This window comes from Talpa europaea (genome assembly GCF_964194135.1).
Source record: "Talpa europaea genome assembly, chromosome: 2".
NCBI classification, from domain to species: Eukaryota; Metazoa; Chordata; class Mammalia; order Eulipotyphla; family Talpidae; genus Talpa; species Talpa europaea.
The window spans coordinates 91,675,882-91,700,767 of NC_140068.1; the positions used below are offsets into that span (position 1 = coordinate 91,675,882).

A 24,886-nucleotide genomic window follows, 5' to 3' on the forward strand; every position below is an offset into this window, starting at 1 on the left:
AGGGGAACCAATGGAGTCCTGAGGTGGTTAAGACTGTGGTTCAAGAACCATATGGCCTGGGTTCAATCATCCCTCCTCTGTTTATTAACTCTGTGCCACAGAATAAATCGCTCAACCTCTCCATGCCTTGGGTTCCAAATCTCTGAAGTGGAGATGATGATGGTGGTGGTGGTAATAATGATAGTATCTTCTTCATGGGGTTATGAAAAGGACTATATTTAGCTTACGTTGAGCGCCAAGAGCAATGCCTGCCCCTTAAGTGCCCAAAATAATGCAGTTGTCATCCACAGAGCAGGGTGAGCCCTGTAGGCATGCAGGACGAAACACTTGATTTTACTTGTCTACAATGGACTCAAATCCTAGTGCCCAATTCTGGCATCCATGAGGTCCTGTAGGATCCCAGTTCCTGGCAGCAGGGCAGCACTGCCAGGCTTCTGAGGCATAGGCCCTGCAGCCCACAGTCCATTTACAGTCCTCCCTCCCTGCCAGTGATGTTCAAGACTCTGATTCCACTGCAGGTACAAAAGCATGTTCAAGCACCTGAAGGCCCTGAAGGTGGAGATCGAGCACTTGCAGCTGCTCATGGACAAGACCAAGGTGAAGCTGCAGAAAGAGTTTGAAGCCTGGTGGGTGGAGGAGGCCAGCAACCTGCAGGTATTTGCAGATAGGCCCCTCACTGCCTCAAAGTCCCCTTCTCTCCTCCTGTGGACCCAGGAAAATGTCAGGGCAGGACCCAAGGGGCTGTCAAAGGAAAAAAAGCCTTCTACCCACAGGCCCTGATGCCCACAAAGCAAGGGCTCACATTAGTAACCAAGAGCACAAATGGCCAGGGGCTCTTGGTGTCCTTGCTCTAGTGCCTGCCACATAGAAAAGAGCAGAAGATGTAGCTCCCCAAACCAAGGGATTTATGTGATGTTCTCCATGAATCATGTTGACAGCATTGATTGGTTTTTGTTTTCTTATTATAGTCACATATTGCAATATATGCTATAAATACTGATTTATATATAGTTACGATATATACAGTCATATATATATATATCAGAAATTTTATGTTGCAGGAATTATATATTGCAGAAATTTTAGTAAAAATCACAAAAACACAAAAAAGTAAAAATCCCCATAATCCCCCCATTCAGGGGTAACCACTAGTGACACGTTGGGTTATATTTTATCCTTTTTTCTGTGCGTTCTTATCCATGTATTTTTTTATAAAAATAGAATCATACTGTTCAAGGATCACAGTGACTTTTTCCCCTTCATGGTATCACCAGACTGTGTTTCCACATCATTCTCTACAACACTCTTCTAGTGGCTGGCACTGTAGCATCAGATGGATAGATTTTAATCTAGTTCATCGATCTATTATTTCACACTTTGGTTGTGTCTATACTGAGCACATATTTGTAGATAAACCTCTGCATATTTCCTAGACAAATTCCTAGAAGTTCCCTAGACAACTGTGAACCTGTTCAGAAGCGTCAGTACAAACCCGCAGTTCTGACTTTCATGGGAAACACACATATAATCACATCACTTGTGCAGCTGACAGAATCCTTCAAAATGATCTAACAGGCTGACCCATCTATGTTAAGGACAAGGAAACAGAGAGCCAGAGATAATATCTGCCCAACGACCCACAGCCAAGCAGTAACCAACATATGACCCAGTGGCCAGACAAGAGAAAGTCAGGTAAAAGTAAATACACAGGATGACAAAGAAAGCTAGTAAGACTGAAATAGGTTATCAAACTAGTTTTAAAGCAAAGCATATAGGGCCTCCCTGGTGGCGCAAAAGGTTAAGATGTAGCACTATGAAGCTATCCACAGCCACTGCAGCATGAGTTTGATCCTCAGCCAGGGAGCAACCCACATGGCGCAGCAGACCTCCCCTGACTCGCCCGCTGCTCCCCTCAGCAGTGTACTTCAGTCAGTCTGCCTGTTCTGTTCCCCACTCTGTCTCTGGTGAATCCTTTTACACATACACCCACACACACACACACCTCTGGCCTGTACCCCAGTTCTTGTGTGCATAAATAAATCTTTAAAAAAAAATAAAGCAGAGCATATGGCACAATAGCATGTATACCACTTGACATATGCATTAATAAGAATGAGGGTAGGCCCATTCTTTACCATTATTTCAAAATGGACACAATTATCTCAATATGGACACAATTATCTCAAGGTACCTGCAACAACTACAATGTGGCCTGAAAACAGGCCACGACTTCTACCGACTTCTACCGGGGTGGTGTTCCTGGGACTGCTACTGTTGCTGTGGTTTGTTGTCTACATTTATCATTAAAAGAAAAGCTGCCTTTCACATAGGGGGTTGGAGAAATGGAAATATGACTGCTTCCGATCCCTGTTCACAGTGCCCTGGGTTCTACCTGTGACCTCCAATTAAGTACCCCTCCTCGTGAGTGTGGCACTGGGGTGCTCAGGGGAGCTCACCCGGGGAACAGTGGATGAGGTCACCCCTTTGGTTCAAAGACAGTCCAGGAGAGGCTGACGGACTCCAGTGGTTTACTACTTCCATAGAGCATGAGAGCCAGAGTAGCCAGAAGGGTCACCAGCCCACAGGGTGTAACTGACACAAGGGGATCCGATGATAGCAACAGGGAAGATAAGACCCATTCTGGGCTGCTGTGCAGCAGTGGTATAGCCTGTGGGCGTACCCCAAGTGGGGCATCGCAGAAAGCCTTGGACCACCTCAGAAGGCTGTCCGGGGACTACCTCCTGGGGAGAGGGAAGCAAGAGGCAAAAAGCCTGGTAGCAGCTCCTCACTTGCTTCCATGAGTGTGGGGTTCGTGGTGGGGAGAATCTGGGGCATCTTCCGGCACTCAGATAAGCTGCCCCTGAAGGCTAGCTCACGCGTGACCTTGCGTGGCACGTGCCCTGCCCTGGCACCCTGGGACTGTTCCTCTGGGAAGTCTCAGTGATTTCTCCCGGCGTTGATGGGGTCTCCGGAGAAGGGGAAGCAAAACCAGAAAGGGCGTGTGAGAAGTGTCAGATAACATTTTAAACTTTTTTTTACTTGGTAACTACAAAAAGGAATACATGCCCAATTTGGAAAACTTGGAAAGCCCAGAAAAGCACAAAGAATAAATCAAACATTACCCATAATCCTGCATCCAAAGATAATATTTTCACGCCCATCATTATGCTCCGTGCTATGTCTAGAGCTATTTTCTCCCACGTATGTGGCATATACCAACTTTTATGGTCAGCTGTTTGCCCTGAAAAAATACATCCAGGATATTTTCCCATGTCATTAGGCTCACACTCACTCTGTGAAACTCCTTCTTGGATCAACAGGTAAACCCTCCCACAGCGACTTCACTGGAACCCATGAAGCCCTTCCCACCAATGCCTGAATCCCTGCCCAGAGAGCCCCAGTTTCTCTCTAACAGAAGGTAAGAGGAGAACTCTGACCCCAGGGCAGGGTGCCCAGCAAAGGTTTTCGACAGCTCTCCTCAACCCCGTCTCAACGCTCTAAATGTCTTTTATAAGCTTCATGACACGGGAGGATGAGTTACTTTCACTGTCAGCCTTTCAGGCCTGCTGGAGCTCACACCCTTCCACCCTTTCCCCTCGCTCCAGGCTGGCAGCCCCATTGCCATGGCAACGAGATGCAGGAGGGCTAACTGTGCACCCTGGTCCTGCCCTCCCCCCACCCCGAGTAAGAAGAAGGGTGGCTCTAGTGGGAGAAGAGAGTAGCATGAGAGAGGCAGAGGGGAAAGGAGAAGAAGGGGGGTGCTCTGTGGTAGTCGGCCAGTCAGGATCAGGGGAGTGCTAGCAAAAGACCCTGTCCTAGTGAAGATTCTGGAGAGATGTGGGCAGCCTCCCATGGGGATGGCCCAGAGTGATGGGATGATCCATCAGGGACTCTGCTTCCCCCCATATCACCTCTTGGAACCAGCTTCCTTCTCGTTCCATCCATATCCATTTCTCTTTCCAACTACACAGCTCAGGTGGTAGAGTCAGTGACGCAGACCCCCTTCCTCCCTCCTCAGAATGGGCACTGCCACTAGGGATGCAGCACTCGAAGGGTCCAGGCCTCTGCACAGGGGACCATCTTTTTTTGCCTGGATTTGAATGGGAACTGAGCTCTCATGATGGATTAGAGTGGCTAAAATCCAAGAACCTGACACCACCAAATGTTGACAAGAATGTGGAACAACAGGAACGCTTATTAATTTCTGTTGGGAATGCAAAATGGTGCAGCCACTTGGGAAGACAGCTTGGTGGTTTCTTACTGAGCCAAACATATTCTTAGCATATGATCCAGCAATCATACTCTTGGGATTTACCCAGAGGTATTGAAAACTAAGCCTGCACATGAATGTTTATAGCACCTTTATTCATAATTGCCCCAAGTAGGTGCCATCACCATCTCCATTTTATGGGCTCTGAGAAGACAATTAACTTGCCCAGGGCCACCAGCATGGGTGGTATACCCAGAGTTGGAACCAGGTCCATCCACAAGTAGCCACCCCCTCAGTCCTCAGATGAACTTCCTTTAATGTAATGACTGTCCTTCAGGAGCACACATGTACTCTGTGGATTACGAGGAGGTGTCATTTTCCAGTCCACTTTCTGCATCATGTCATATAAATGGGCTTTTCCCATATTCTGCCAACCCCGGATGCCCCTGCTGGGGACCTCCACTGTTCAATGTATCCACAGTCTGATTTTCTACAGGAGTCTGGATTTTCAAAGTGCAAATCTGTGCCTCCTTAGTCTGCGAACCTGTGACTAGAAAACCAGGACTCCCTGCTATTGGCGGCCACCATTGAGAATTGTTGAATATAGTCCCTCTTGTCACTGAGAAAATGGAAACCCCAGAAGAGGATGTGAGGTTTTGAACTCTGTAGTTAATCCTGTGAAGAAGAGTTTAATCCAGAACCTCCAATTCCACGCTGAGTGATGCTTCTTTACTCCTTCCCCCGGCCTGCCCCTCCTCCCTCCCTCCTTTCCTCTCTCTCTAGTCCTTCACTCCTTCTTTCTCCACCCCTTCGGTTCTCTTGCTGTCCCTGTCTTTATTCCCACCTTCTATTCCCCTTTCCTTTTTTTTTTTTTTTTTGCCTCCCTCTACACTTCCTTTCCCTTCTCCCAGAATCCCCATAGTCAAGACTGTCACTCCCCATTGCTTGCTCCTTTGTCCTTTCTCCTGCCAGCCTTTACCTGCCAGTTTCTCTGAGAGTGTCCCCCATGAACTAGGTCCCAGAACTAACCACTGGGGGAGCTGATTGTGCCCCCCACCCTCAGCCTCCACTTGCCTGAGAAGCAGAGCCTATCCTGGCTTCAGCATCCCCAACATTCCTTGAGGAGCCCAACTTAAGACGATCCCTGGTTGGGCTTGTCAAGAGATTCTTAGTCTTGACCTTCAGAACCTTAGGCTTCAAAGGCGCACATCAGCTCACCATTGGCTACTCCCAAGTGCTGCCAGGTTAGACTTGCCCTGGGACAGATGAAGCCTGTCATAGCTCTTCCTAGTAGTGCACCCTTAGACAAACCTGTTCTCCACGTTGGGATTCCCTTGTCACACTCTATGATGCATCAAGTCCCTCCAAGGTTGCTATTCTATGAGCAGGTCCATGTTCTGGTGACTCTGGGAAGCTTCTGGAGGGAGAGACTCGTTTGCATCTGAGCTCCAGTGATGCTCTTCACGGAATCTCTTCAGGCCAGGGGTTGGCCTCTGCTCCTTGCCTCTCAAAGAAACCTGATTTCATCACTACCCCAAGGATGCCCAGGCCCTGCAGCTAGCTGGCTGCAGGCAATCCAGAAGATTGGCAATCCAGGGGATTTAATTACCATTAAGATTGCTTATTAATCCTTATTAGGAAAGAGAGCATTAATCCTGGTGGCTGGCGTTTTCTCTCTCCACAAGGAATGTCAAAATGAGAAATGAATTCGTGGTTGGTCAGAAGAGAGGGCAAAAGTTATTTGTGGTATGATCCTGGGGATTCAGAATGAGAAATGTAGCATCCAGGGACAGATGAGCAACTTCAAGAGAGGAGGAATCATTTCCCTCAGGAGCCCCAAACTTTCACACTGTGAGGTCAATTGACCTGAGCTGATTGAGGTGACCAGCTGGGCAGCTGGGTCTCTGCAGAGGGTACTGGATGCCCCCACACAATACTGTGCCTGTGAATGTTCCCTGGAATCTTAGAAAAAGTTCTGCTGGGAAACCACTGAGTTAGTGAGTCATTTGCATGCCAATGACTTAATCTGCAAGCTTTGCTAGTTTATGAATTGACCTTGACCTGGTGTAACAGAAGCACCTACAGGAAGGATAGCCCTTCCTTCTTACCTTCTCTGCACCAGGAACCATTTGCTAGGATTTCTGAGAATTGGCCTGCTCGCCAAAGAAAAGTGCGCAGAGCCTGCCACCTTGTGGCTACTTCTGGTCCTGCAGCAGCTTTCACCAGACAGCGCAGACCCTTAAGAATCAGTGGAGAGTGTCTGGGGTGCTGATTTTCTTTCTCTTTGTTTGACGCACAGTCCTGAGTTATGGAGACAGGGCCAGGATACAAGGCCCCGTTGCTGCCTAAGATGGGGTTTGACAGAAGGCCAGAGCTGGGGAAGGACCTGTATTCCTAGGTTGGAGAGCAGGGTATGGGGCCTGTGGAGTGCCTGGATGAGGAGACTTGGCAAAGCTGACTCACCTGTCTCCAACCCTAGCCTACATCTCATCTGAGTGTCTCTGTAAAAGGAGGGTTCTGACCAGGTGACTTTCTAGACCTCCTCCAGCACTGACACAGTGTCTAGCAGGACCATCCCAAAGCAAGCCAAAGGATCCCACCACGTCACTGGCTTCTTTGACCACAGCCTCTTTACCTACCAGGGGCCACTACTGGGTTGTCCTGATTGCAACCAGGGACCCAGGCAAGGCATGTTCCTGGGGCATCCTAGTCAAATGGGCAAAACTCCATCTGTGTGAGCTGCTGGGTCTGACTCTTCAGGCAGGGGCACAGAGCTGGTCGGCCGGAGCCACCTAGCAGCAGTCATTGCGATCAGGAGTAAGCCAAGTGTCTCCGGGGGTGCTGAGAGGCCCACAGAGTTTAGTGCAGTTCATACGGCATCATTACTGAAGCCTCACCGAGTTATGGCTAGATCCGGATACTACCACTTAGTGACAGGGTGACTTCTGGAATTTCTCTAACCTCAATTGACCTCAGTTTCTCATCTGTATAATCCAGATAATGACATCTACCTCTTATACTATTGAGAGGATGTGAAAAATGGCTCAATGTTTGCAGAATACTTTCCAAAATCTGGTTTGTAGATGGCATCTGTAAGTGACAGTGGTGTTCCCTGTTGTTTTTACAGCCTCCATGGCCAGTATTGCAATGTTCCAACAATGAAAATTAATTCATAAACCATCTGTTATAAATGTTTGCATCCGCCCTAAATTCATATGTTGAAATCTAACCTAATTTGGAGTAACTAGGTTGTGAGGGTGGAGCCTCCTGGATGGGATTAGTGCCCTTAAAAGAAAAGGCAGAGAGCTAGCTCACTCTGTCCACCATGTAAGGGCACAAGAACTGTGTGACCCAGAAAAGACCCCTCATGAGAACCTGCCCGTGTTAGCACCATGACCTCTGACGTCCAGCCTCCAAAACTGGGAGAAAATGAATTCATAATATGTCAGCCAGCCCATGGGATTCTGCTGTGGCAGCCTGAACTCCAAGACACCAGCCACGATGGGACTCTTGGCTCCTGTCTTAGTTCAGGCTTCCATAACCAAATACCATAGACCACGTGGCTTAAATAACAGGAATTTATTTCTTCCTCACTGCTCCCAAGGCCGGGAAGTCCCAGATCACGGTCCAGCAGCACGGGTTTCCAGTGAGGACCTGCTTCCTGGCGTGCAGATGGCTGCCTCCTTGCTGTGGCCTCCTGTGGTGGAGCCAGAGATCTGGTGTCTCTTCCTCTGCCTATAAGGGCACTCACCCCATCAAAGAGCCCCACCCTCATGGCCTCATAAGAACCGCATTACCTGCCAGAGAGGCCCCACCTCCAAATACCGGATACATCACCTTGGGGGTTAGGGCTTCAGCTTACGAATTTGCGGGAAGGAAGAGGACACAGTGTTCAGTCCACTCCTACCTATAAACCCTGATTTTCTCGCCCATAAACATCTTCTCACGCCTTCTGCTTTTGTCAACTTGTCAATTGCAGTGATGGAAATGCCAGGAAAACCCTGCCCTCGCCTCTTCCCATCCTGCACAGCCAGGAGCAGGGCAGCGCCAACACCTCCCTGGAGGACAGGTGCGTGGTCCTCTCCTCTCTCTGACACCTGTGACAGCCCCTGTGTGGACCTAAGTCACCAGCCGCTTCCCCCACCACCCGAGGAGTCCCTTGTCCGGTGGCCTCACAGACAGAGCCCAGGGCTGGCCTCCACCCAGCGACCCCGGGAATCCCCTGGAATCGCTCACCAATGCCTACTCACAGGGTGGTGGAATTATTCCCAGGGCCACTGGGGCTGTGAGTGGACAGAGATGTGTACCGGGGCCATGAATGAAAAGAAGCCCTTAAAGACAAAGTCTGGGGACAGTTCCAACATGACCCACTATCCCCTCAGCAGGGTCTCCAGGCAGGAAGGCCTCAAGACCATGAGCCTTTCACAGCAGCCTGAACAAAGTCATGAGGCCGCTCCCCAGCATGTGCCCTTTCTGCCCTCTGACTGAATGCCTGTGGGCCCTGCCTTTTCCCCCCCAAGGTCATCCAAGGGTGACTTCCACCAATTGCCACTCCCTGGCCCCCAGACAGAATGAAGAGCTCTAACGAGGCTCCCTGTCTCCCTCCACAAACCCCGTTTAGCGCTTCTCATTAAGTTGCAGCTGGAAAACTGGCAAGAAAATTACTTGTGATAATGAACAGCCCCCTATTACTCCCCACTGCCTTCTGAGGGAATGTTACCTGCTGGTGGAGGGACAGATGCTTGGCAAAGCCAGAGTGTGCATTGCTCTGAATTTTCTTTCTTTTTTTAAGATTTATTTATTTATTTATACAAGCACCGGGTACAGTCAGAAGCGCAGGAGGGTGAGAGAATTCACCAGAGCCAGAGTGGGGAACAGAACAGGCAGACAGATGAAATACACTGCTGAGGGGAGCAGCGGGCAGCAAGAGAGGTCTGTGTGCCATGTGGGACCCTCGCTGGCGGCTGGGGATTGAACCGGTGCTGCAGAGGCTGCGGGCAGCTTCACAGCCCAGCGCTCAACCGCTGCACCACCAGGGGAGGCCCTGCTCTGAATTTTCTTAAGGGGATTTTATCTACAGGTATTAGATGGGAAAAAAGGAGGGAGAAGGGCACATACATCCCTCTGCTTTTAAGGGGATCCTCTGGCAATCCACATAACACTTCTTACAAATCTCATTGGCCAGAACCTGGTCAATTAAGGATACATAATTGCAAAGGAGGCTGGGAAATGTAGTTTTTTTTAGCTGTGGCAATTTACTCCGTAATATTATGGTTCTGTTACTAATGAAAAAGAGGAGAATGGTTATCTCTGCTTCAGGAGCACCTAACTAAGCCATGGTTGGGGGCACACTGGAGAGATACATGATATGCTGTGTAAGCCGAGTGTTGTCGGAGACAGTTAGGCCCCCTGTAGAATGGCCTATGTTTGGGTAAGTTGAGGATGGGGAAAGGAGGGGTGGTGAGAGAAAACACATTAGGCCATGCAAAGGTCTTGGGAAGAGCACCGAGGAGAGGAGGCAGCAAAAGCAAAGGGCCTGAGGGTGGAAGAAACTTAGTGTATTTGAATAACCAAAAAGTCAGGGTGGCCCATTGGCCAGATCACACAGGGACAGAGTTTGAACTCCATTTCAAGAGTGGTGAGAGGCCAGTAAGGGCTAAGCATGGAAGGACATGACACGTTTGCGTGTGAAAGGGTTTCAGTGGCTGCTGCCCAGAGGTGAAGGAGTGAGAAGGCAAGCTGCAGGCGCCCAGCGCCCTGGGTGAGAGCCAGTCACTGCACACGGAAAAGCTCTTTGGCAAGGTAAGTGCTGAGTCCAAACATACTAAAGCAGGACGTGTTTGTTCCCAGCAGCCCTGAGAGACCAGCATCATCCATCCCTCTCACGGGGGACAGACAGACAGACAACGACATTCTGGCATTCATCAAGGCCAGACAGAACATTCTACAGAGGAAATGTAAGTGCATCTTCTCTGTGGCTCCTTGGGGGCCACAGGTCACCCCACTTTGTCTGCCAATGCTGGGAGTGGAGGGGGGTGCCAAGGGCCAAGGCTGGAGCAAGCAATGAGGTGAAAGGAAGCAGGACTGGCTTTGTGATTACATCACATGTGCTTGGCCTCTGCTTCTTTCTGTAGAAAGTTCCAGAGGGAACATCAGAAACACTAAGACAGGACCAAAGGGGTGGTGGCCCATCTTCTCTTCCACCCCCCTTCCAGATCCTCAGCAACTTTTGTTCTCTGTTGCCAAAGGCAGCTCTCCTCTGCTCAGCCCTCTCCAAACAGGAAGGGGCTGAGTGATGGCTTGCTAACTGGTTGAACCCCAGGTTCCTACCGGTGCGTGACTCTTGCCGGTGAGTGGTAGGTATAAACACCACTTGAAGGGCCATGTAACAGCCACGAAAGATATATGTGCGGTGTGTTAGACAACAGGAAGGGAAAGAGAAGGCCCTTCCCGGCTTTTGTCACTGACCTGCCCCCTCTTCCTCTTGGCAGCTGCCCATCTGCTGTGAACAGGCCTTCTCTCCTCCTGTCTTCCTCCTCCCCAGACACGCACAGGGGCCAGCCCCGGGGCCCCTTGTCTGCTTTTAGTCTTAGCCTCACCCCAGCAATCCAAGAGCTACCAAACAGGCCTAGCGTGCTCTCACTGTCAACAAGAAGCAGCAGGCTGTGATCCTAGACTGACTGACATGCCCTGAGGAGCCTCCACTCAACTTAACCACCTCCCTGCGGTTTGGACAGAGGAGGTTTGCACACAGACAGAGCCCCGCACATGACGGTGGCCTTTCCCTCGTAGCCTTTGTGGGCAGCTAAGAGGCGCCCTTGCTGCCGTTCTCTCTTCAGCACCAACAGCACCATTGTCTGGGCTTTCCCAAGGCCTGAGACAGGTCAGCTCTGACTCCAACCTACTGTGACAACTCGGCCACTTAACTGCCCCTTTCTCACCCTTAGTTTCCTTGTCTAGAATGAAAAAGTTGATTTGGGTTCAGTGATTTCCAAGGCCCTGTCTATCCCCAAAATTCCCTGTATGTGTCAGACACTGGACAGCACTGAACAGTCAGTGAACAAACCCTGTATTTATTGGGCACCACCTATGTATCAGGCTCTGTAGTAGTGAACAAGACAGAGTCCAACATAGACATTTGGAGGAGATGGAAGGTAAATATCAACAAATACCTAAGATCTGAGATCATGTGAGGTGCTATATGAAATAGCTAAAATGTGTAGTGTTGTGGAGAGCAACCGGGAAGACTGTTTAAGCTGGCTGGGTGGGGAGGCCTTTCTGGAGAGAGCTTCAAACTGATAGCTGAACAATGAGCATGGAGCAGCCACACTGTGAGTGATCTAAGCAGAAAGTGGACAGCCCTGGAGAGTAGGGACAAGGTCAAAGTGGCTGGAGGACTGAACTGGAGAGCAGGGGCCAGATGACATGGGTTTGTGGGCAAAGGCAAGGGCCTTGGTTTTTATGCCAAATGTAGTAGGAACTCAGTGCAGAATTTAGACCATGTTGTGGTTGACCTGATTGGTTCTTTAGAAAGTTCTAGATGTGGTAAATATATCCTTACTGGGATTACTAAGCCCTAGGAAGGTCCAGGAAAGGGGTAAGGGTAGCCACTTGCCAACAAATTGGGCATGAGATGTGGGGGAACGAGGCGAGCCAAGAGGGGTTACTGGTCTTCCAATCTGAGTAGCTGAGAGGATGGTGGTGCCGTTTCCCGGAATGAGGATGGAAGGGAGAGTGTGCACCAGAGGGAAGCAGGTGGAGAATTCAAGGGTTCTGGTGAACCCATGTGAACATCTGAGATCCCAGAGATGTTGAGTAGGCAGCTAACCCTGAGTCTGTCTGGAGTACAGCAGAGAAGTCTGGCTTGGAAAAATAAATCTGGGCCTCTCACCTCTGGATGGTGTGGGAAACCATGCATGGGGCTGGCTAAAATTGACTTCAAAGAGAGCACATTGAGCCATTCCAGTTGCTGGCAGCAGATCCCTGGGGCACTACTGCTTTTAGCAGGAGACGGGAAGATTCAACCACAGACGCTGAGCTCAGCTGGGCTGAAATAAGGGCCAGTGGGAGAAGGAAGGTGGCTGGGACAGGTCTGCAGGAGACAGTGCCCAAGGGGAAACAGGCCAGGAGAGCCAGCGCTGCTGAGGGGTGGTGTAAACAAGGACACACGTTGACCATTTTGCATGGTGTGGCGCTCCCGGAAAGCGCCCCCTTATTTAACCAAGGGGCTGGGAGAATGGGAGCCCTGTTGGAGTGGAGAGGAGAGGAAGGTCGGTGACAGTGAACAATGGGTGACAACTCTTCCAGGGAGCGTAGCTGTGAAAAGAAAGAAAACTGGTGCTAAAGGGAAGCAGCCCGCTGAGAGAAGGAGGGTTTTGTTTTGTTGTAACGGTTACAAAGACCTGTTTATATACTGAAAGAAGGAAACTGATGATGTGGAAAGTGGACCAAAACCAAAGGAGAAAATCCTTTTTCCTTTGAGGAAGTGAGAGGGGACAGTGAGGGGACATAATTGGAAGGAGCATTGGCTTTTTTGGGGGCAGACCCCATCCCCTGGAACAATTCATAAGTCAACTGTCTACAAGTAAGTGTTGACTTTGAGTTGTATTTACTCAGCTTTTTGTACACATAATAGAGATGCTATCACTAACCTCTCAAAGAAGAGGCAACTGCCCGAAGTCTGTGTCAGGAAGTGGTCTACCTGCCCACCCCATGACCAGCCAGTGGGGAGAGCTAGCCTGGGGGCTTTTATTAACATGTGCATGGCATGTTCCTATTCATAATTTTTTCATTTACATCATTCCATGTGATGCTTTTACACTCCTGTATGGTATGCACAGCCAAGAGTCTGAGCTCCCTTTTGATCAAGGTGAGGAAACCATGGCACATAGAGGTTGAATGACTTGCCCAGATAATAAATGGCAGAGCCAGGATGACCCAGGTTTTCTGCACTCCTTCCCCTGGGCACACGCCGCAAAGCCACGCCGCTGTCTGAGTGTCTGGTTCTTGGCCTTCACCCTCCCTGAAGCTGGGAAGCTTTGTTTTCCAAACAAACAGCAACCTGGAAATAATTTATCAAAACAAACAAAGGTGGGAGGGTTCTATTTTTATTCTTAAGGGAAGGAAAATAATCCTGGGTTCTTAGTGACTATGGACCCACAAAGGAAGTTGAAGACAGGGTGACACGCGGGTCCTAGGTCGGGGCTGAAGGGCCAGCAGGTGCAGCCCTGGGGACTCAGCAGATGGCCCGGGTGCCTCCATGCAGCACTTTCTGCGCAGCCCACTTATCAGCTGCCCTGCCAAGCAAACACGTAGGCCAGGCCGGCACCTTCCCCAGCCAAAGCAAACACTTCCTTCTCCCCTGCCCTGGGCTCCCTCTGCTCTTAATTTAGTGGCGCTGTGGTCTGGGCTTCTTCATGAGCTCTCATTATGGGGAATTTGTGGCCATCAGCCTGGGAACAGGAGCCCACAGAGGGTGATTTAACATAAGCCTCGCCCGCTGGCTCTTAGCCTTCGCCAAGGGCCAGGATGAATCTACATGATTTAGGATTCGGGGAAGCGTTTAAATCCCTGCCAGGGGCACGTATGGACAGGTATATCTCCCCCGGAAGGAGCGTTAGTCATCCACGATGTCAAATCTGCTGTTTCTAACTGCCAGGGATGGCTTTAAAATCTGAGAAAATGAGGTTAACCTCGATTGAGCTTTTTTTTTAATTTTCCTGTCTCTGAGTTTGGAAGTATTTCCATCTAGACAGGAACTTGGGTGGGACCGCCGTGACCACGATGGCCTCTTCTCCAGCTAGTGCCAAGAAGAGGTTCTGCCCAGTGCCCCAGCCCCACCATCTCCACTCTGAGAAAGCTCCAGGCTCTCTCCATTGCTCAGGAGACTTCCCCAGAAAATGGAGAGAACATAGCAGGGGAGGCAGCGGAGCTACATGCAAGTGCTATCTCGGCCCTGTGTGACCTTGGGCAGGTCGCCTTCTCCACCTCCCGCTCAGGTCTGGCAAGTTCATATTCCATCCTCACCCAGTCGGTCAGCCTCTCCTGAGGTCGTGTCCATAGAAATCCCTGGTCAACTGCCAACCACCAGGGAATGGGGCAGGGAAGTTGGCCTTGTGGTGAGGCTTGGCCCCGCCCAGTGAGGTATGAGGCTTTAATGATTTACCTGTGGCATTACCCTCCCCTGCAAAGCCAATCACAAGATCCCAATGCAGCTCCAGCATCTAAAGGTTCTTAAAGTAAGGATGAGCTAGAATCTGTGACGTTTAGTTTGTGTCCAAGCCATGCACGTGAGGGATCTTGTCTTGGAGTGTGGACTCCGAGCTCTGCTCTGCAGCGCTTCTCAGCACCCCCTCCCCAGCCATCACTGCACGTTCATGGAGGGCAGTGACTGACTCACACTCTTCTTGCTGCTTCCCTGGCAGCAGTAACTAATTCTGACCCAGGCTGCTAGTCAATGGAGCAGAATGACCAGGGCCCACTGCAGAGATTCTGCAAAGCTGTCCCAGGAGTGGCCTGGGCATCAGGATTTCTAAAGGGTCCCCCAGGGTTTCCAGCATGCAGCAAGTGCAAACTGTTGGGCCACAGTGACCAGAACACATCTCCTTCATGTGCTCTAGGGTGCCTTCCTGCCCTGACATTCAGTTAGAACAGCTAGGAACATCTTAAAAATAAGAACCATGTCTATTTTATTAAATAGCAAGACCCACACAGAAAGATCTAGAGGAATTTCTGAATTGTTTTCAACCACTTCCCCCTGTTACCTCCCACATTCAGCGTGTCCTCCTGGAGAGTAGCCCATTCTCTCCAGTGTCAAGCAGGCCACGCCCACAATCCCACCCTGGTCCCCATGGCCACACCCAGGTCCCCCGAGGCCACTCCCCAACGGCTGCAGCTACCTCATTCTTCAAATTCTCTGTCTAGTGTGATTTTTTAAAGCACTGTATTCATCACTCCATCTGGGAATCTTCAGAAATTCCCTTTTACTCTTATTATAGCCAAACTTCCACCAAAGTAACTGCCACTCATACCAGAATGTCACTCTACCAGTTCTCCTTCCAGCGAACCTAGGAGTTTTGTTAAAAATGCAGAATCATGTCCAGTGAGTTCAGGTGGGACGCCAGCATTGCCTCACTCTGGGAAATTACCTTGCTCTGTCCAGGTACCTCACCTGCTCCAGTGATTTGGAACTGAGGAAAGTAAGGCCCAGAGAACTAACATGATTTACCCAAAAGTGTTAACTGGGTTGAAGGCCCATCCTTGACTAAAACTCAAAGGGCCTAGTTCTTAATCCAGAGAACCTTTTCCATGTGCAGCCATGGGAGGTGACAAGGTAAAGCCACGTAATCAGGAAGCACCGTGCCAGAATATAATTACTATCTGGAGTGAAAAGGCAAAGGAAGACTCTCTGTGAATTAAGTAGGGGTGTTTTGAAAACCTTGCGGCTCAGAGTGATGAAACTTTTGCAAAGGGAAAGGTGCATCTTCCTTTGCAACTTGGGGAGCAAAGGCAACCCAAGGCATCAGGGCCCTAAAGGGGGCACTGCCTGAGAGCAAGGGGCGTGGCACCTCGTCCTCTCACCCTCTGAACCTTGCACAGCCTAACCAAGAACAAACTGTCTCCTTTCAGGTTTGGGAAACAATTGAATTTGCACTTAGCATCCAGCATTCCTGGTGGCCTAAGACTGGAGTACAGATGCAGGCACCTCCTCTCGCTGGCCCTGCCTGCTGCAGTGATCGGTGGACTGCTGGGAGCAACTGGTGACTTGATTCCAATGGAGGGCTCGCCATTCCTTATGGGTGGTATTCTGGAGGCTGCCAGGGAGGCTGAGGCTGGGCTGGTGGTGCCATCCTTGCTGTAGCTCTGTTGACAGGATCCAGCATCAGGCAATGCCAAGGGCAAGACAAGGGCTTCTGCTCACTCTTGGAGTAGTGTTTCACATACACAATTATAAACCATCATGAAATGAAACCATAATAAAGTAGAGGAAGGGAGACTCGCACTGGTGGAATGCAGGGGCAGGGATAATGGGCTATTTCTTAGCTCTGTACCAGCTTGCTCCCCTGCCCCATCCCCTAGTGTCGAAGCCTAGGAATAACTGGGCAGGCCAGCAGGTCAGAGCCACAGCAAGGCAGTGAAACACAGGGCATCTTGATGGCCAGCCCCCAGACCACACCGCCCATATCACCCTGACGGCCCATAGGCAGCACGTGAACCAGCGGTATCTCCAGGACACACACACCCTGCAGGGTCTAAGGACACTTCAGCACCCAGAGAGCAGTGGATGGCTTCCAGGAGTTTGCAGAGAGCATGAGAGGAGCAGTGTGAATTCCTTGGGCCTCCCAACCTTACCCAGTCACTTGGGATGCTACAGGATTGAGCTGAAACACCCCAAACCCACGGGGGGAGTAGCTGCCCAGGGTCTTGTCTTGGAGAACCTCCCGCACCCCAGATGCCAGCTCCCTAATACAGATCCTGTGGAAGGTGGGCCAGCCCCAGAGACCTGCCACCTGTATGCGGGCATGGCGGCAGGGTGCCAAGTCAGCTGCACTGCGAGAGTCGGGGCACGGGAGAGCAGCACCTGGAAATGAAGCAATGGAATAAAAGTGCTTGTCCACTACTTTTTTATCTGTCTATAAATGCAAGATCTTGCCACTCTGGCAAGAGAGCAGAGAGGAACTACAATATAACTGGCTCTTCACCCCCCATCTCCACCCACCTCCTTTTGAGGTCTAGGTCAAAGATCATGTGCCAGAGAAGATAAGGTCCTTACATTTCAAAGCTGACATGTCCACAGACCACCTCTAACCCACACCCCGTCTTTATCATTAGAAAACTGACACAAAGATAAAGCCCTGGCTTGTTGATATACTTCTAGTTAGTGGCAAATGTCCCCACCTTAAGGGTCTTTTCCTGACCAGCCCATCTAGCTAAGCCAGTACTCTATTTTAATTTTCTTCATCACTACTTGACAAATCAGCTTTCTTTTTATCTGCTTGCTTTTTTGTGGCCTGCAACCCCCTCACAAGACTAAAAGCTCCATGACATCACTGTGCCCCCAGCACAAGTCGGTACTAGACAGTCCTTCAATTACCAAGCAACAGAGGCAGAATGCAGCTCTCCTGGTGTCTCCCTGAGGCTTCTCTCTGGCTCCGTGTCTGAGCCCATGGGGCAGTGTGGCGTTTCTGGTCCACTTCTGGCCCTCACAGTTCTATGGCATGTAGTAAGTCCTCAATAAAATCTGTAGAACTAGGGGAAGGCCACACAGAGCCCTTACAGCCTGATTCTAGGGGCCTCCCCCAGCATCAATGGGGCTCACATGCAAATGTACACACACTGTCAGGAGTCCCGAGATAGCACAGAGTTTGCAGAGTCCCTCAAAAAAAACATCCATGTTGCTGGCATGCCTTCTGTGCCCTGGCCCTCCAGAGCTGGTTAATCTATTGATGTTAGATCTCCCACTGAGAAGTTACCTCCTGGATCCAAGGCCTTATTGATGTGTATGCAGGGTGTGAACTGACCTCCTGGAGCATTACAAGGCAGAAGTGGAAACAGAGAGAACAAAAGTAGCTGGTGAATCTTGAGACACTGGTGTCCTGCTGAGGGGATCATAGGGAAAGTATGAGCAGCAACCGGGAAGGGAGCCATCAGCTCTGAAGTGCCCTCTGAAAGTCCCCTATGGAAGCTGGGCCTTTAATGTGGACACCTGCTTAAAGGCAGTGCATGGTACCCAAAGTTCATTGGCCTCTGTGAATGGGAGAAATGAATGGAAAGTTCTGAAGAGACTCCAGCAGTGCAGCTGGGCTCCCTAGAGCCATGGAAATCAAGAATACTTGTGTGCACTGCAGGCCTAAATACGGAGCTTGCCAAAATGCCTTCAGGAAAGCAGTCTGGCCAGTGCCTGCAGCCCAGTTCTTAACTAGGGTTCCACTGGCTCTGCTACTCCCTTGGTAGGCAGAGTTAAGGGGAGCAGGGTTTGGTATGTGACTTGCTGGGATCTTGCAAAAAGAAGTGGGGGAGTGAGAATTTAGAATGCAGACAGAGAAACTGTGGTAGATTAGATAACTAGCCTTAATCCTTCACCCCTGTAATAGAATTATCCATCCAAAGCTTTGCCATGATCTCATGGGGACTTACTTTCCTACGCCTTCAATTTGGGCTTTGTCCTGTGACTTGCTTTGGCCCATGGGAGGTCAGCAGATGTTATGTAAGCAGAGACTTGAAAAGTACTTGCTTAGTTAACTTGCCCATTGCACTCCAGCCATCAACCCCAGGTAGCTGCTGCTTCTTCAGCCTGCATCCCAAAACATAGAAAGAACAGACCTGAGCCGAACCTGCATCATGGAACCAAGCCTTTCAGCCCAGTCTGGGTCAGCTGACCCCTGAGAATAAATGCTGTGGTTGTAAGCCACTGAGACTTAGGGTAGTTTGTTATGCACCATTAATTGTAGCAATAGCCATCTGAGAGAGAAACTGAAACACAGCATATGACCAGATCCAGATTATCTCAAAATTCATTCTGCCTCTTCCTGCTGCTTGTTGAAAGGCACTTGAGAGTAGGTGGCATGTGAAAGAGTAAGGCCATGACAGCACCATGGGCCCTGGTTTACCCTCCAGCTTTAGACAACTGGAGACTAGGCAAAAGGTGGTTGCTTTCAGATATTGGATAAAACAGTAACAGGACACTGATCCTAAGAGAAGAGAAACAAATGGGGTGAGCCCTAGGATTGCCCAACTTACTGCCTGCAAAATGTTCGAGCTGCAGTTCTGGAAGGGGGAACCCAGGGTGCCTAGCGGTTTCCTTGAGTTGAGGAATTGGAGCAGGGAGTTCAAGGAGGTTAAGGTGGCTTAGATTTGCAAGGCAGAGTAGTGCCAGAAATGAGTGAGCTGCAGGCAGGGAGGGAGGAAATGGGTGAGGGGGGAGGTCGGAAAAAGGAAGGGAGGAAGAAGGAGGGGGAAAGGGGCCACCTCTGGAGCTCTGAAGAAGGCGCTCTTGAATCTTCAGCCAACTGCTAATTAATACTTACACGTGAGGAAATCACCCAAGGCTGGGGGAGGAACCACCAGAAAGGTGCAGGCAGAATGATGTCTGGAGATAGCCCAGGCTGGGGAATAGTTCACGTCTCAGCAGCCAGAATGGAGAAACCGCTTCACAAGAGTGGTCGGGAAACACAGCAGGCAGTTGCCTCAAAAGTGGGGCCAAGCCATCCCTAGATAAGGATTGCTCTGCTTCTGCCTGACAAAGCTTAAAAAGCAAGTCTCAAAGGAGTCCAACGGTTTCCAGTAGGATTCAAGAAAGTTCAGTCACAGAACAAAGCTCAAAAATGCATAAATGAACACATGAAATAAAGAAAAAATCAGCAGCCAACAACGTGGAATTCACCATATCCGGCATACAGTATTAAAAAAAATCACCATGCAAAGAAGCAGAAAAATATGACGCAAAGGAGAAAAACCAATCAATAGCAATAGAAACCGACTCAGGAATGACCAGGTTGATAGATAAACTAGACGAGGACATTTTTCAAATGCTCTGGATGTGTGTTTAAAATATAGGCAGAAAGATGCCCTTGGGATTCCATAAGTGTAAGCGCTACTCATTCATCGCTACTCATTCATCGGGTCATTCTTTTGACAATGACATCCCACCCGCTGTGCTAAGTTCTGATGAGTCGGTGGTAACCAGGAAAAATGGCCTGCCTTTGGGGAACTTACATTACAAATAGGGATTCAGACAGTGAAAAATAAGCAAGAAAATCTGAACTAAGGAGCTGGGGGTGGGATAGTTTGGGGCTGGGATCCCGTCCAGGTGGGTATGAGTGTGGAGCTGGGGTGGGGATAGAGAGGAAGGCAGCAGAGGAAGGCTTAGGACCAAGGTGGTGGTTCAGTGGTGGGGCTGAGCAGCTGAAGAGAAACACAGAACATGACAAATGGGGGATTTCTTGGAATTTGGGTCTTGTGAGAATAGGGGGTCTGGAGTATTCTGTGGCATGTACGCAGGGGTTGCCAGAGCTCTGAGACAGAGGAGGTGTGGAAAGGCTGGCTGTGAATGTAGAAAGTTATCAGTGTGTATGTGAAATGAGAAACTCTGGGTATGAGACGTGGCCTCTGGGTATGACCCTGGATGCTTCCTTCGGCAAGGGAGCAGGTGGGTTAACTTTAATGCTGACTGTTTTATTTGGGGTTTTAATGGCCAAGCGCCAACCCACAGGGCTGAACCAATTTTATGCACATTGACAGTAAACTCAGAGCAAAGAACAGGCAGGAAACTAGTTAAGTGCTCCTTCCTCTCAATTCACTCAACTCCGTGTCTCCAGAAGGCCAGCCTTCCTTCCCCACTCTGGTCCCAGGTGTGAGACACTATTGTCATCTATTGTCTCTTCTCTGAAATGTCTTTTGGGTGTGCCTTTTCCAGCACCCTCCTTTGACCCAGGCAAGGAGATCTGTTCATCAGTGCCTCAGAGGACCTTGCATTTGAAGTGCCTGAAGGTTTTCAGGCCTCCCCCTGGTGCTGGGACCTGCCATTGTCAACAATGTCATCCATGTGGGCCACCTCTAGTCCAGACCCGGCCCCATGTGACCCTCATTCCCCCTTCTTCCTTCACATAGTGCTCTGTAGCCCACGCCTGGGGTTGACCATATGCCCAGGGGCTCCAGGCCTTGTGCTTATGGCGCTCTCAATAATAGTGCAGCCTGTACCACATGCCTTCCCATCTGCCTGGCATCCCCCCTCTGCTGGGATAACTTCCTGGGATAACCTCCCAGATGAAATACCCCCACCCAAATTTTGCCTCAAGGTCTGTTCTAAGTCCAACTTAGGCAAGGTCATCTATTTCAGAATCTTAGGGGGCGGGGGCTCTTGTAATCCGCTCTCTGGGCTGGTGAAAGTGGGAACCCCCAACTTCACTCAGAGACCCACTCTTAACTGTGCTACCTATTGGGTCCCAGGGAAATATTTTATATGAGGAAACTTTCATGTGAGAAAGGTTTCACATGCTGGTCTAAGAAACAATGGCAATTTCTCAATAAGGTCAGTAACAGGTGTGTTTGTTTGTTTTGAGCCTCTCCCTGGATTCATCCCTCACCCCTCTGCTACTCACATCTTGGCCAGAGATCTGATCTCCTCTCTGGAGATCACACTCACTGGCCTTGAGGGCAGGTCCTGGAGACCTGCACCACCCAGCCCCCACACAGAAGATTCTCCTACACCCCCACTAGTGGGAACCGCCATGAGCCCAGACCAATGTGTAGAACTTGTCCCTCAGCCCCCAGATCCTGTCTAGTAGGTGGGCTGGGGAGGGTGGCAGGACTTTAACCAGGGCTCCTGCTCTCTGCTTGCCCTTCCCCCTGCAGGGGACGCACCCCGGGCAGGTGGTCCTTATCTTCTCCCCTCAGTTCCGGCTTGAAAAGCGCCCTTCTTCATTTGTGCGGATATGTGCCTATTGAGTGACTCCATCAGCAAATACCGATGTTGGATGGCAGGGTGGGCGGCCTGTCCTTTCCTTATCTCAGGGCTCACTCAGATGGAAAGAGGCCCCAACGCCCGGCTGCTCTGTTTACTCTGAATTCTCTGCCCATTGTACATGAAATTGATCTAGGGGGGTTTTGTTTTTCTTCTTTTTCCTCCAATCTCCTTATTAGTTCAGCCTCAGAAAGTCCCTTATCACTGCCGGATGTCAGGCCACACTCTGCCATCAGGCTTGGCTATGTCAGACTCTCCATTAATTGATTTTACCCTCCCCCTGGGGAGCACAAATTGGCTCTGCCCATTAGCAGCAATAATTCCCTGAAAGGGATTATAAATCATGCCCTGGGGCCATCCATCTCTCACTAAGGATGTGTCCCCCTGTGGGGAGGAGTTGGGCAGGGACACAAGACATTTGTGGGCAGGGGAGTTCCCCCCTCAACCTGGCCAAGTGAGGCCACCCACAGCTGACCAGAAAAAGAAGCTCACCCAGGCAGCACCTGAAGTGAGTATTGATGAGGAGACAGTGTGCTTTGAGGATCTCTTGAGTTGAGATCCCCCCACCAATTCCACCATCATGTTACCATTCTTTGGCCCTGTCTTCTCAAGTCCCCCATTAAATCGGAAGTGCTCCTGAAAAAGACACTGTCCCAAGTCCAGTCAGGTAACACCAGCCTCTGGGTGGTTTTCAGACACCTGAGTGTGAGAGGAGGAGACGAGTGGGCAACCAGAAGAGAACAGAGAGGGAGGCGCACCAGAAGGGGGAGGGCAGCCAGGAAAGGAGGGGGTGCCTACAGTTGTGTCCACCACTGCCAGCACACAGCAGGTTCTGAGTGGGTTCTGTGTAGGTGTAGTTCCTGAATGAAGGTAGTGCTTTGCCCACCCTAGTCATGGACCACTTTCCGCCCAGGTGCTGAGGGAAGAAGTCCCTGTGATGGCTGCCCTAGCCCTCCGCACCCCAGTTGGCAGCATCCCTCTGGCCCAGCGTGTTCACCCCTTTCTCCCATGCAGATAGTGCATCCTCTCTCCCTTCATCCCCCTCGGCCTAGAACAACCGCTGTGACCTGTGGATGGTGGCCAGACGGGTCAGAGCTAACGAGCTTGTTGCTAAGTCCTACCTGAGATCCCCCGACAACAGCAGACAAGTTTCCTAAATGGTGAGCGAGAGACCTCTTCAGAGAGTGAGCAATGTGCATGCAATAAAATAGGATTTGATTATCACGCGGCATTGCGGGCATAACGACAACCGGAGCCGAGTCTGCAGTGACGCGAGGGTGGCCAAGACTGTCGCCCAGTCCCCAAAACATAAAAACTGGTCCAGGCCAAGTTTTGTGACTCCAGGTGCTGTTTTTTTCTCTCCAAGTCAAACCAACATCCCCACACTCAGCAGGCCCTCTAGGATGCTGGGAATGAGGATGACCTGGGACGACGCTGGATCTCTAGGCAGCATAGGGAGCCCAGGCCCCAGCATTGCTGAGCAGGTGGCTGCCGCCCCGACAGGCCCCACCTAAACCACAGGACAGCTTGGCCCCTTCAGTACTCCTTACAGTGGCCCCCTGGGATGGCCTCCACACCCTGCTGCAGTCATGGGCCTAAGTGGCCTGTTACTGTCCTGGTCTTGGCCTTAGAACACATGAAGAGGCCTGAGTCACCGCCTCTTTCTTGGTCGTCCACAAACACTGGTGCTTCCTCATCCAAGACCCCCAGCAGGTACCTGAAACTGCAGAGCCCATGTGTGCATTTCTTCTTAAACATACATACCCAAGATAGAGTCTAATTTCTACATTAGGCACAGTAAGGGATTAACAGCAGCAACTGAAATAGAACAAATATAATACACTATAAAAGAAGTGATGTGAATATGGTTTCTCTCTCAAAATCTTTTTGTATATAGTATTTTGGGGCACGGTTAACCACAGTAACAGAAACAGAGGAAAGTAAAACCACAGATAAGGGAGGATACTGAATTTGCAAATAGTACATTTCTTCCCCTTGCTTTCATCTTCTGTCAGTCTCTCTCCCTCTCCTTCCCATACGCCCCCTTTCTTTTTTTATATTTATTTATGCATACAAGAACTGGGGTGTAAGCCAGAGGTGCAGGGGCGGCGTGGGGTGTGGTGAGAGGATTCACCAGAAAGAGTGGGGAGCAGAAATACAGATCTACTGAAATACACTGCTGAGGGGAGCAGCGGCCGAGACAGGAGAGGTCTGCTGTGACATGTGGGTGGCTCCCTGGCTGGAGATGGAACTCATGCTGCAGTGGCTGGCGAGAGCCTGATAGCGCCACCAGAAACCATGGCTGCTTGTCCTGGACATGCTCACCCTTCATGGTGGCACCTGGAATGGAATGCTCTCACCCCATCCCCAGACCAGACAGCAGAGAGGCTGCCTGACCCAAGGACACCAGACACCTGTGAGTGGCCATGGGAGAAGATGTTCTTGGCTACTCAGCCTTTGCACAGAGAAAAAGCAGAGGGCAGCAGGAGCAGGTGCTGGCATGTGCCAGGAGGTCAGGCTGGAGCAGAACTCCAAGACTGAGAGAGAGGGGAGGGGCACAGAACCAGATGGGAGATTCTACGCTGGGACCAGAGGAGGGTGTGCCCCTCAGGGGAGCGACAGGACATGTTAACAATAGAGGGTTAAGAGTGAGGATGTGGCCTGGTTGTTCCAGAACCCTGGCTGCTCCTGGCTTCCTACTACAGGTTATTTTGATTACCTGAGATAACTGGCATGTGCTCCTATTGCTTCCAACCCAAATAAGCCTTGAACAATTAGAAACAGAAAAAGAAACTCACGTAACCATTGCGGAGTAACAACATACCCAACAGCGGCTTAAACAAATAAGGCTTATGTTTCTAACATGAAAAGAGATCTAGGGACAAGATCTAGGGATCACAAAGATGCTCACCTGACCCTTCCCTTGCAGACCTGAGATGGCTTAGCCCATCCAGCCACCTGAGCATTCAGGGAGACAGGGCAAGGTAAGGCGAGTGGGGGTGACCCTTTGTCAAGGTCAGACAACTCTGCCCCAAACCTGGCCTGGCCCTGGTCACCAGCAATGCTTTGCCTGCAGGTGCACAGAGCCAGAGACACCGGGACTGGCTAGTGTGGGAACATAAAGGCCCAGCTCCCCCGTCTCTCCTTGGAGCATACTGCATGTGTAACCTGAGGGCTCCCCAGGAACCTTGGGGAGGGAGGGACTCTAGTGCCTA

General features: G+C 50.4%; 1 protein-coding gene across 1 annotated transcript in view; it reads left to right on the forward strand.

Moving 5' to 3' along the window:
• Positions 1-10,312, forward strand: part of KIF6 (kinesin family member 6) — a gene marked incomplete at its 5' end in the record, with an annotated part of 395,001 nt that extends 384,689 nt beyond the window's left edge. Inside the window, 4 exons of the mRNA XM_084259141.1 lie at positions 519-654; positions 3,321-3,418; positions 8,190-8,279; positions 10,061-10,312. Of these exons, the coding sequence (XP_084115267.1) occupies positions 519-654; positions 3,321-3,418; positions 8,190-8,279; positions 10,061-10,277 (541 nt within the window). The 3' untranslated portion in view covers positions 10,278-10,312. The remainder of the gene's footprint in view (positions 1-518; positions 655-3,320; positions 3,419-8,189; positions 8,280-10,060) is intronic.
• Between the last annotated feature and the right edge of the window lie 14,574 nt (positions 10,313-24,886).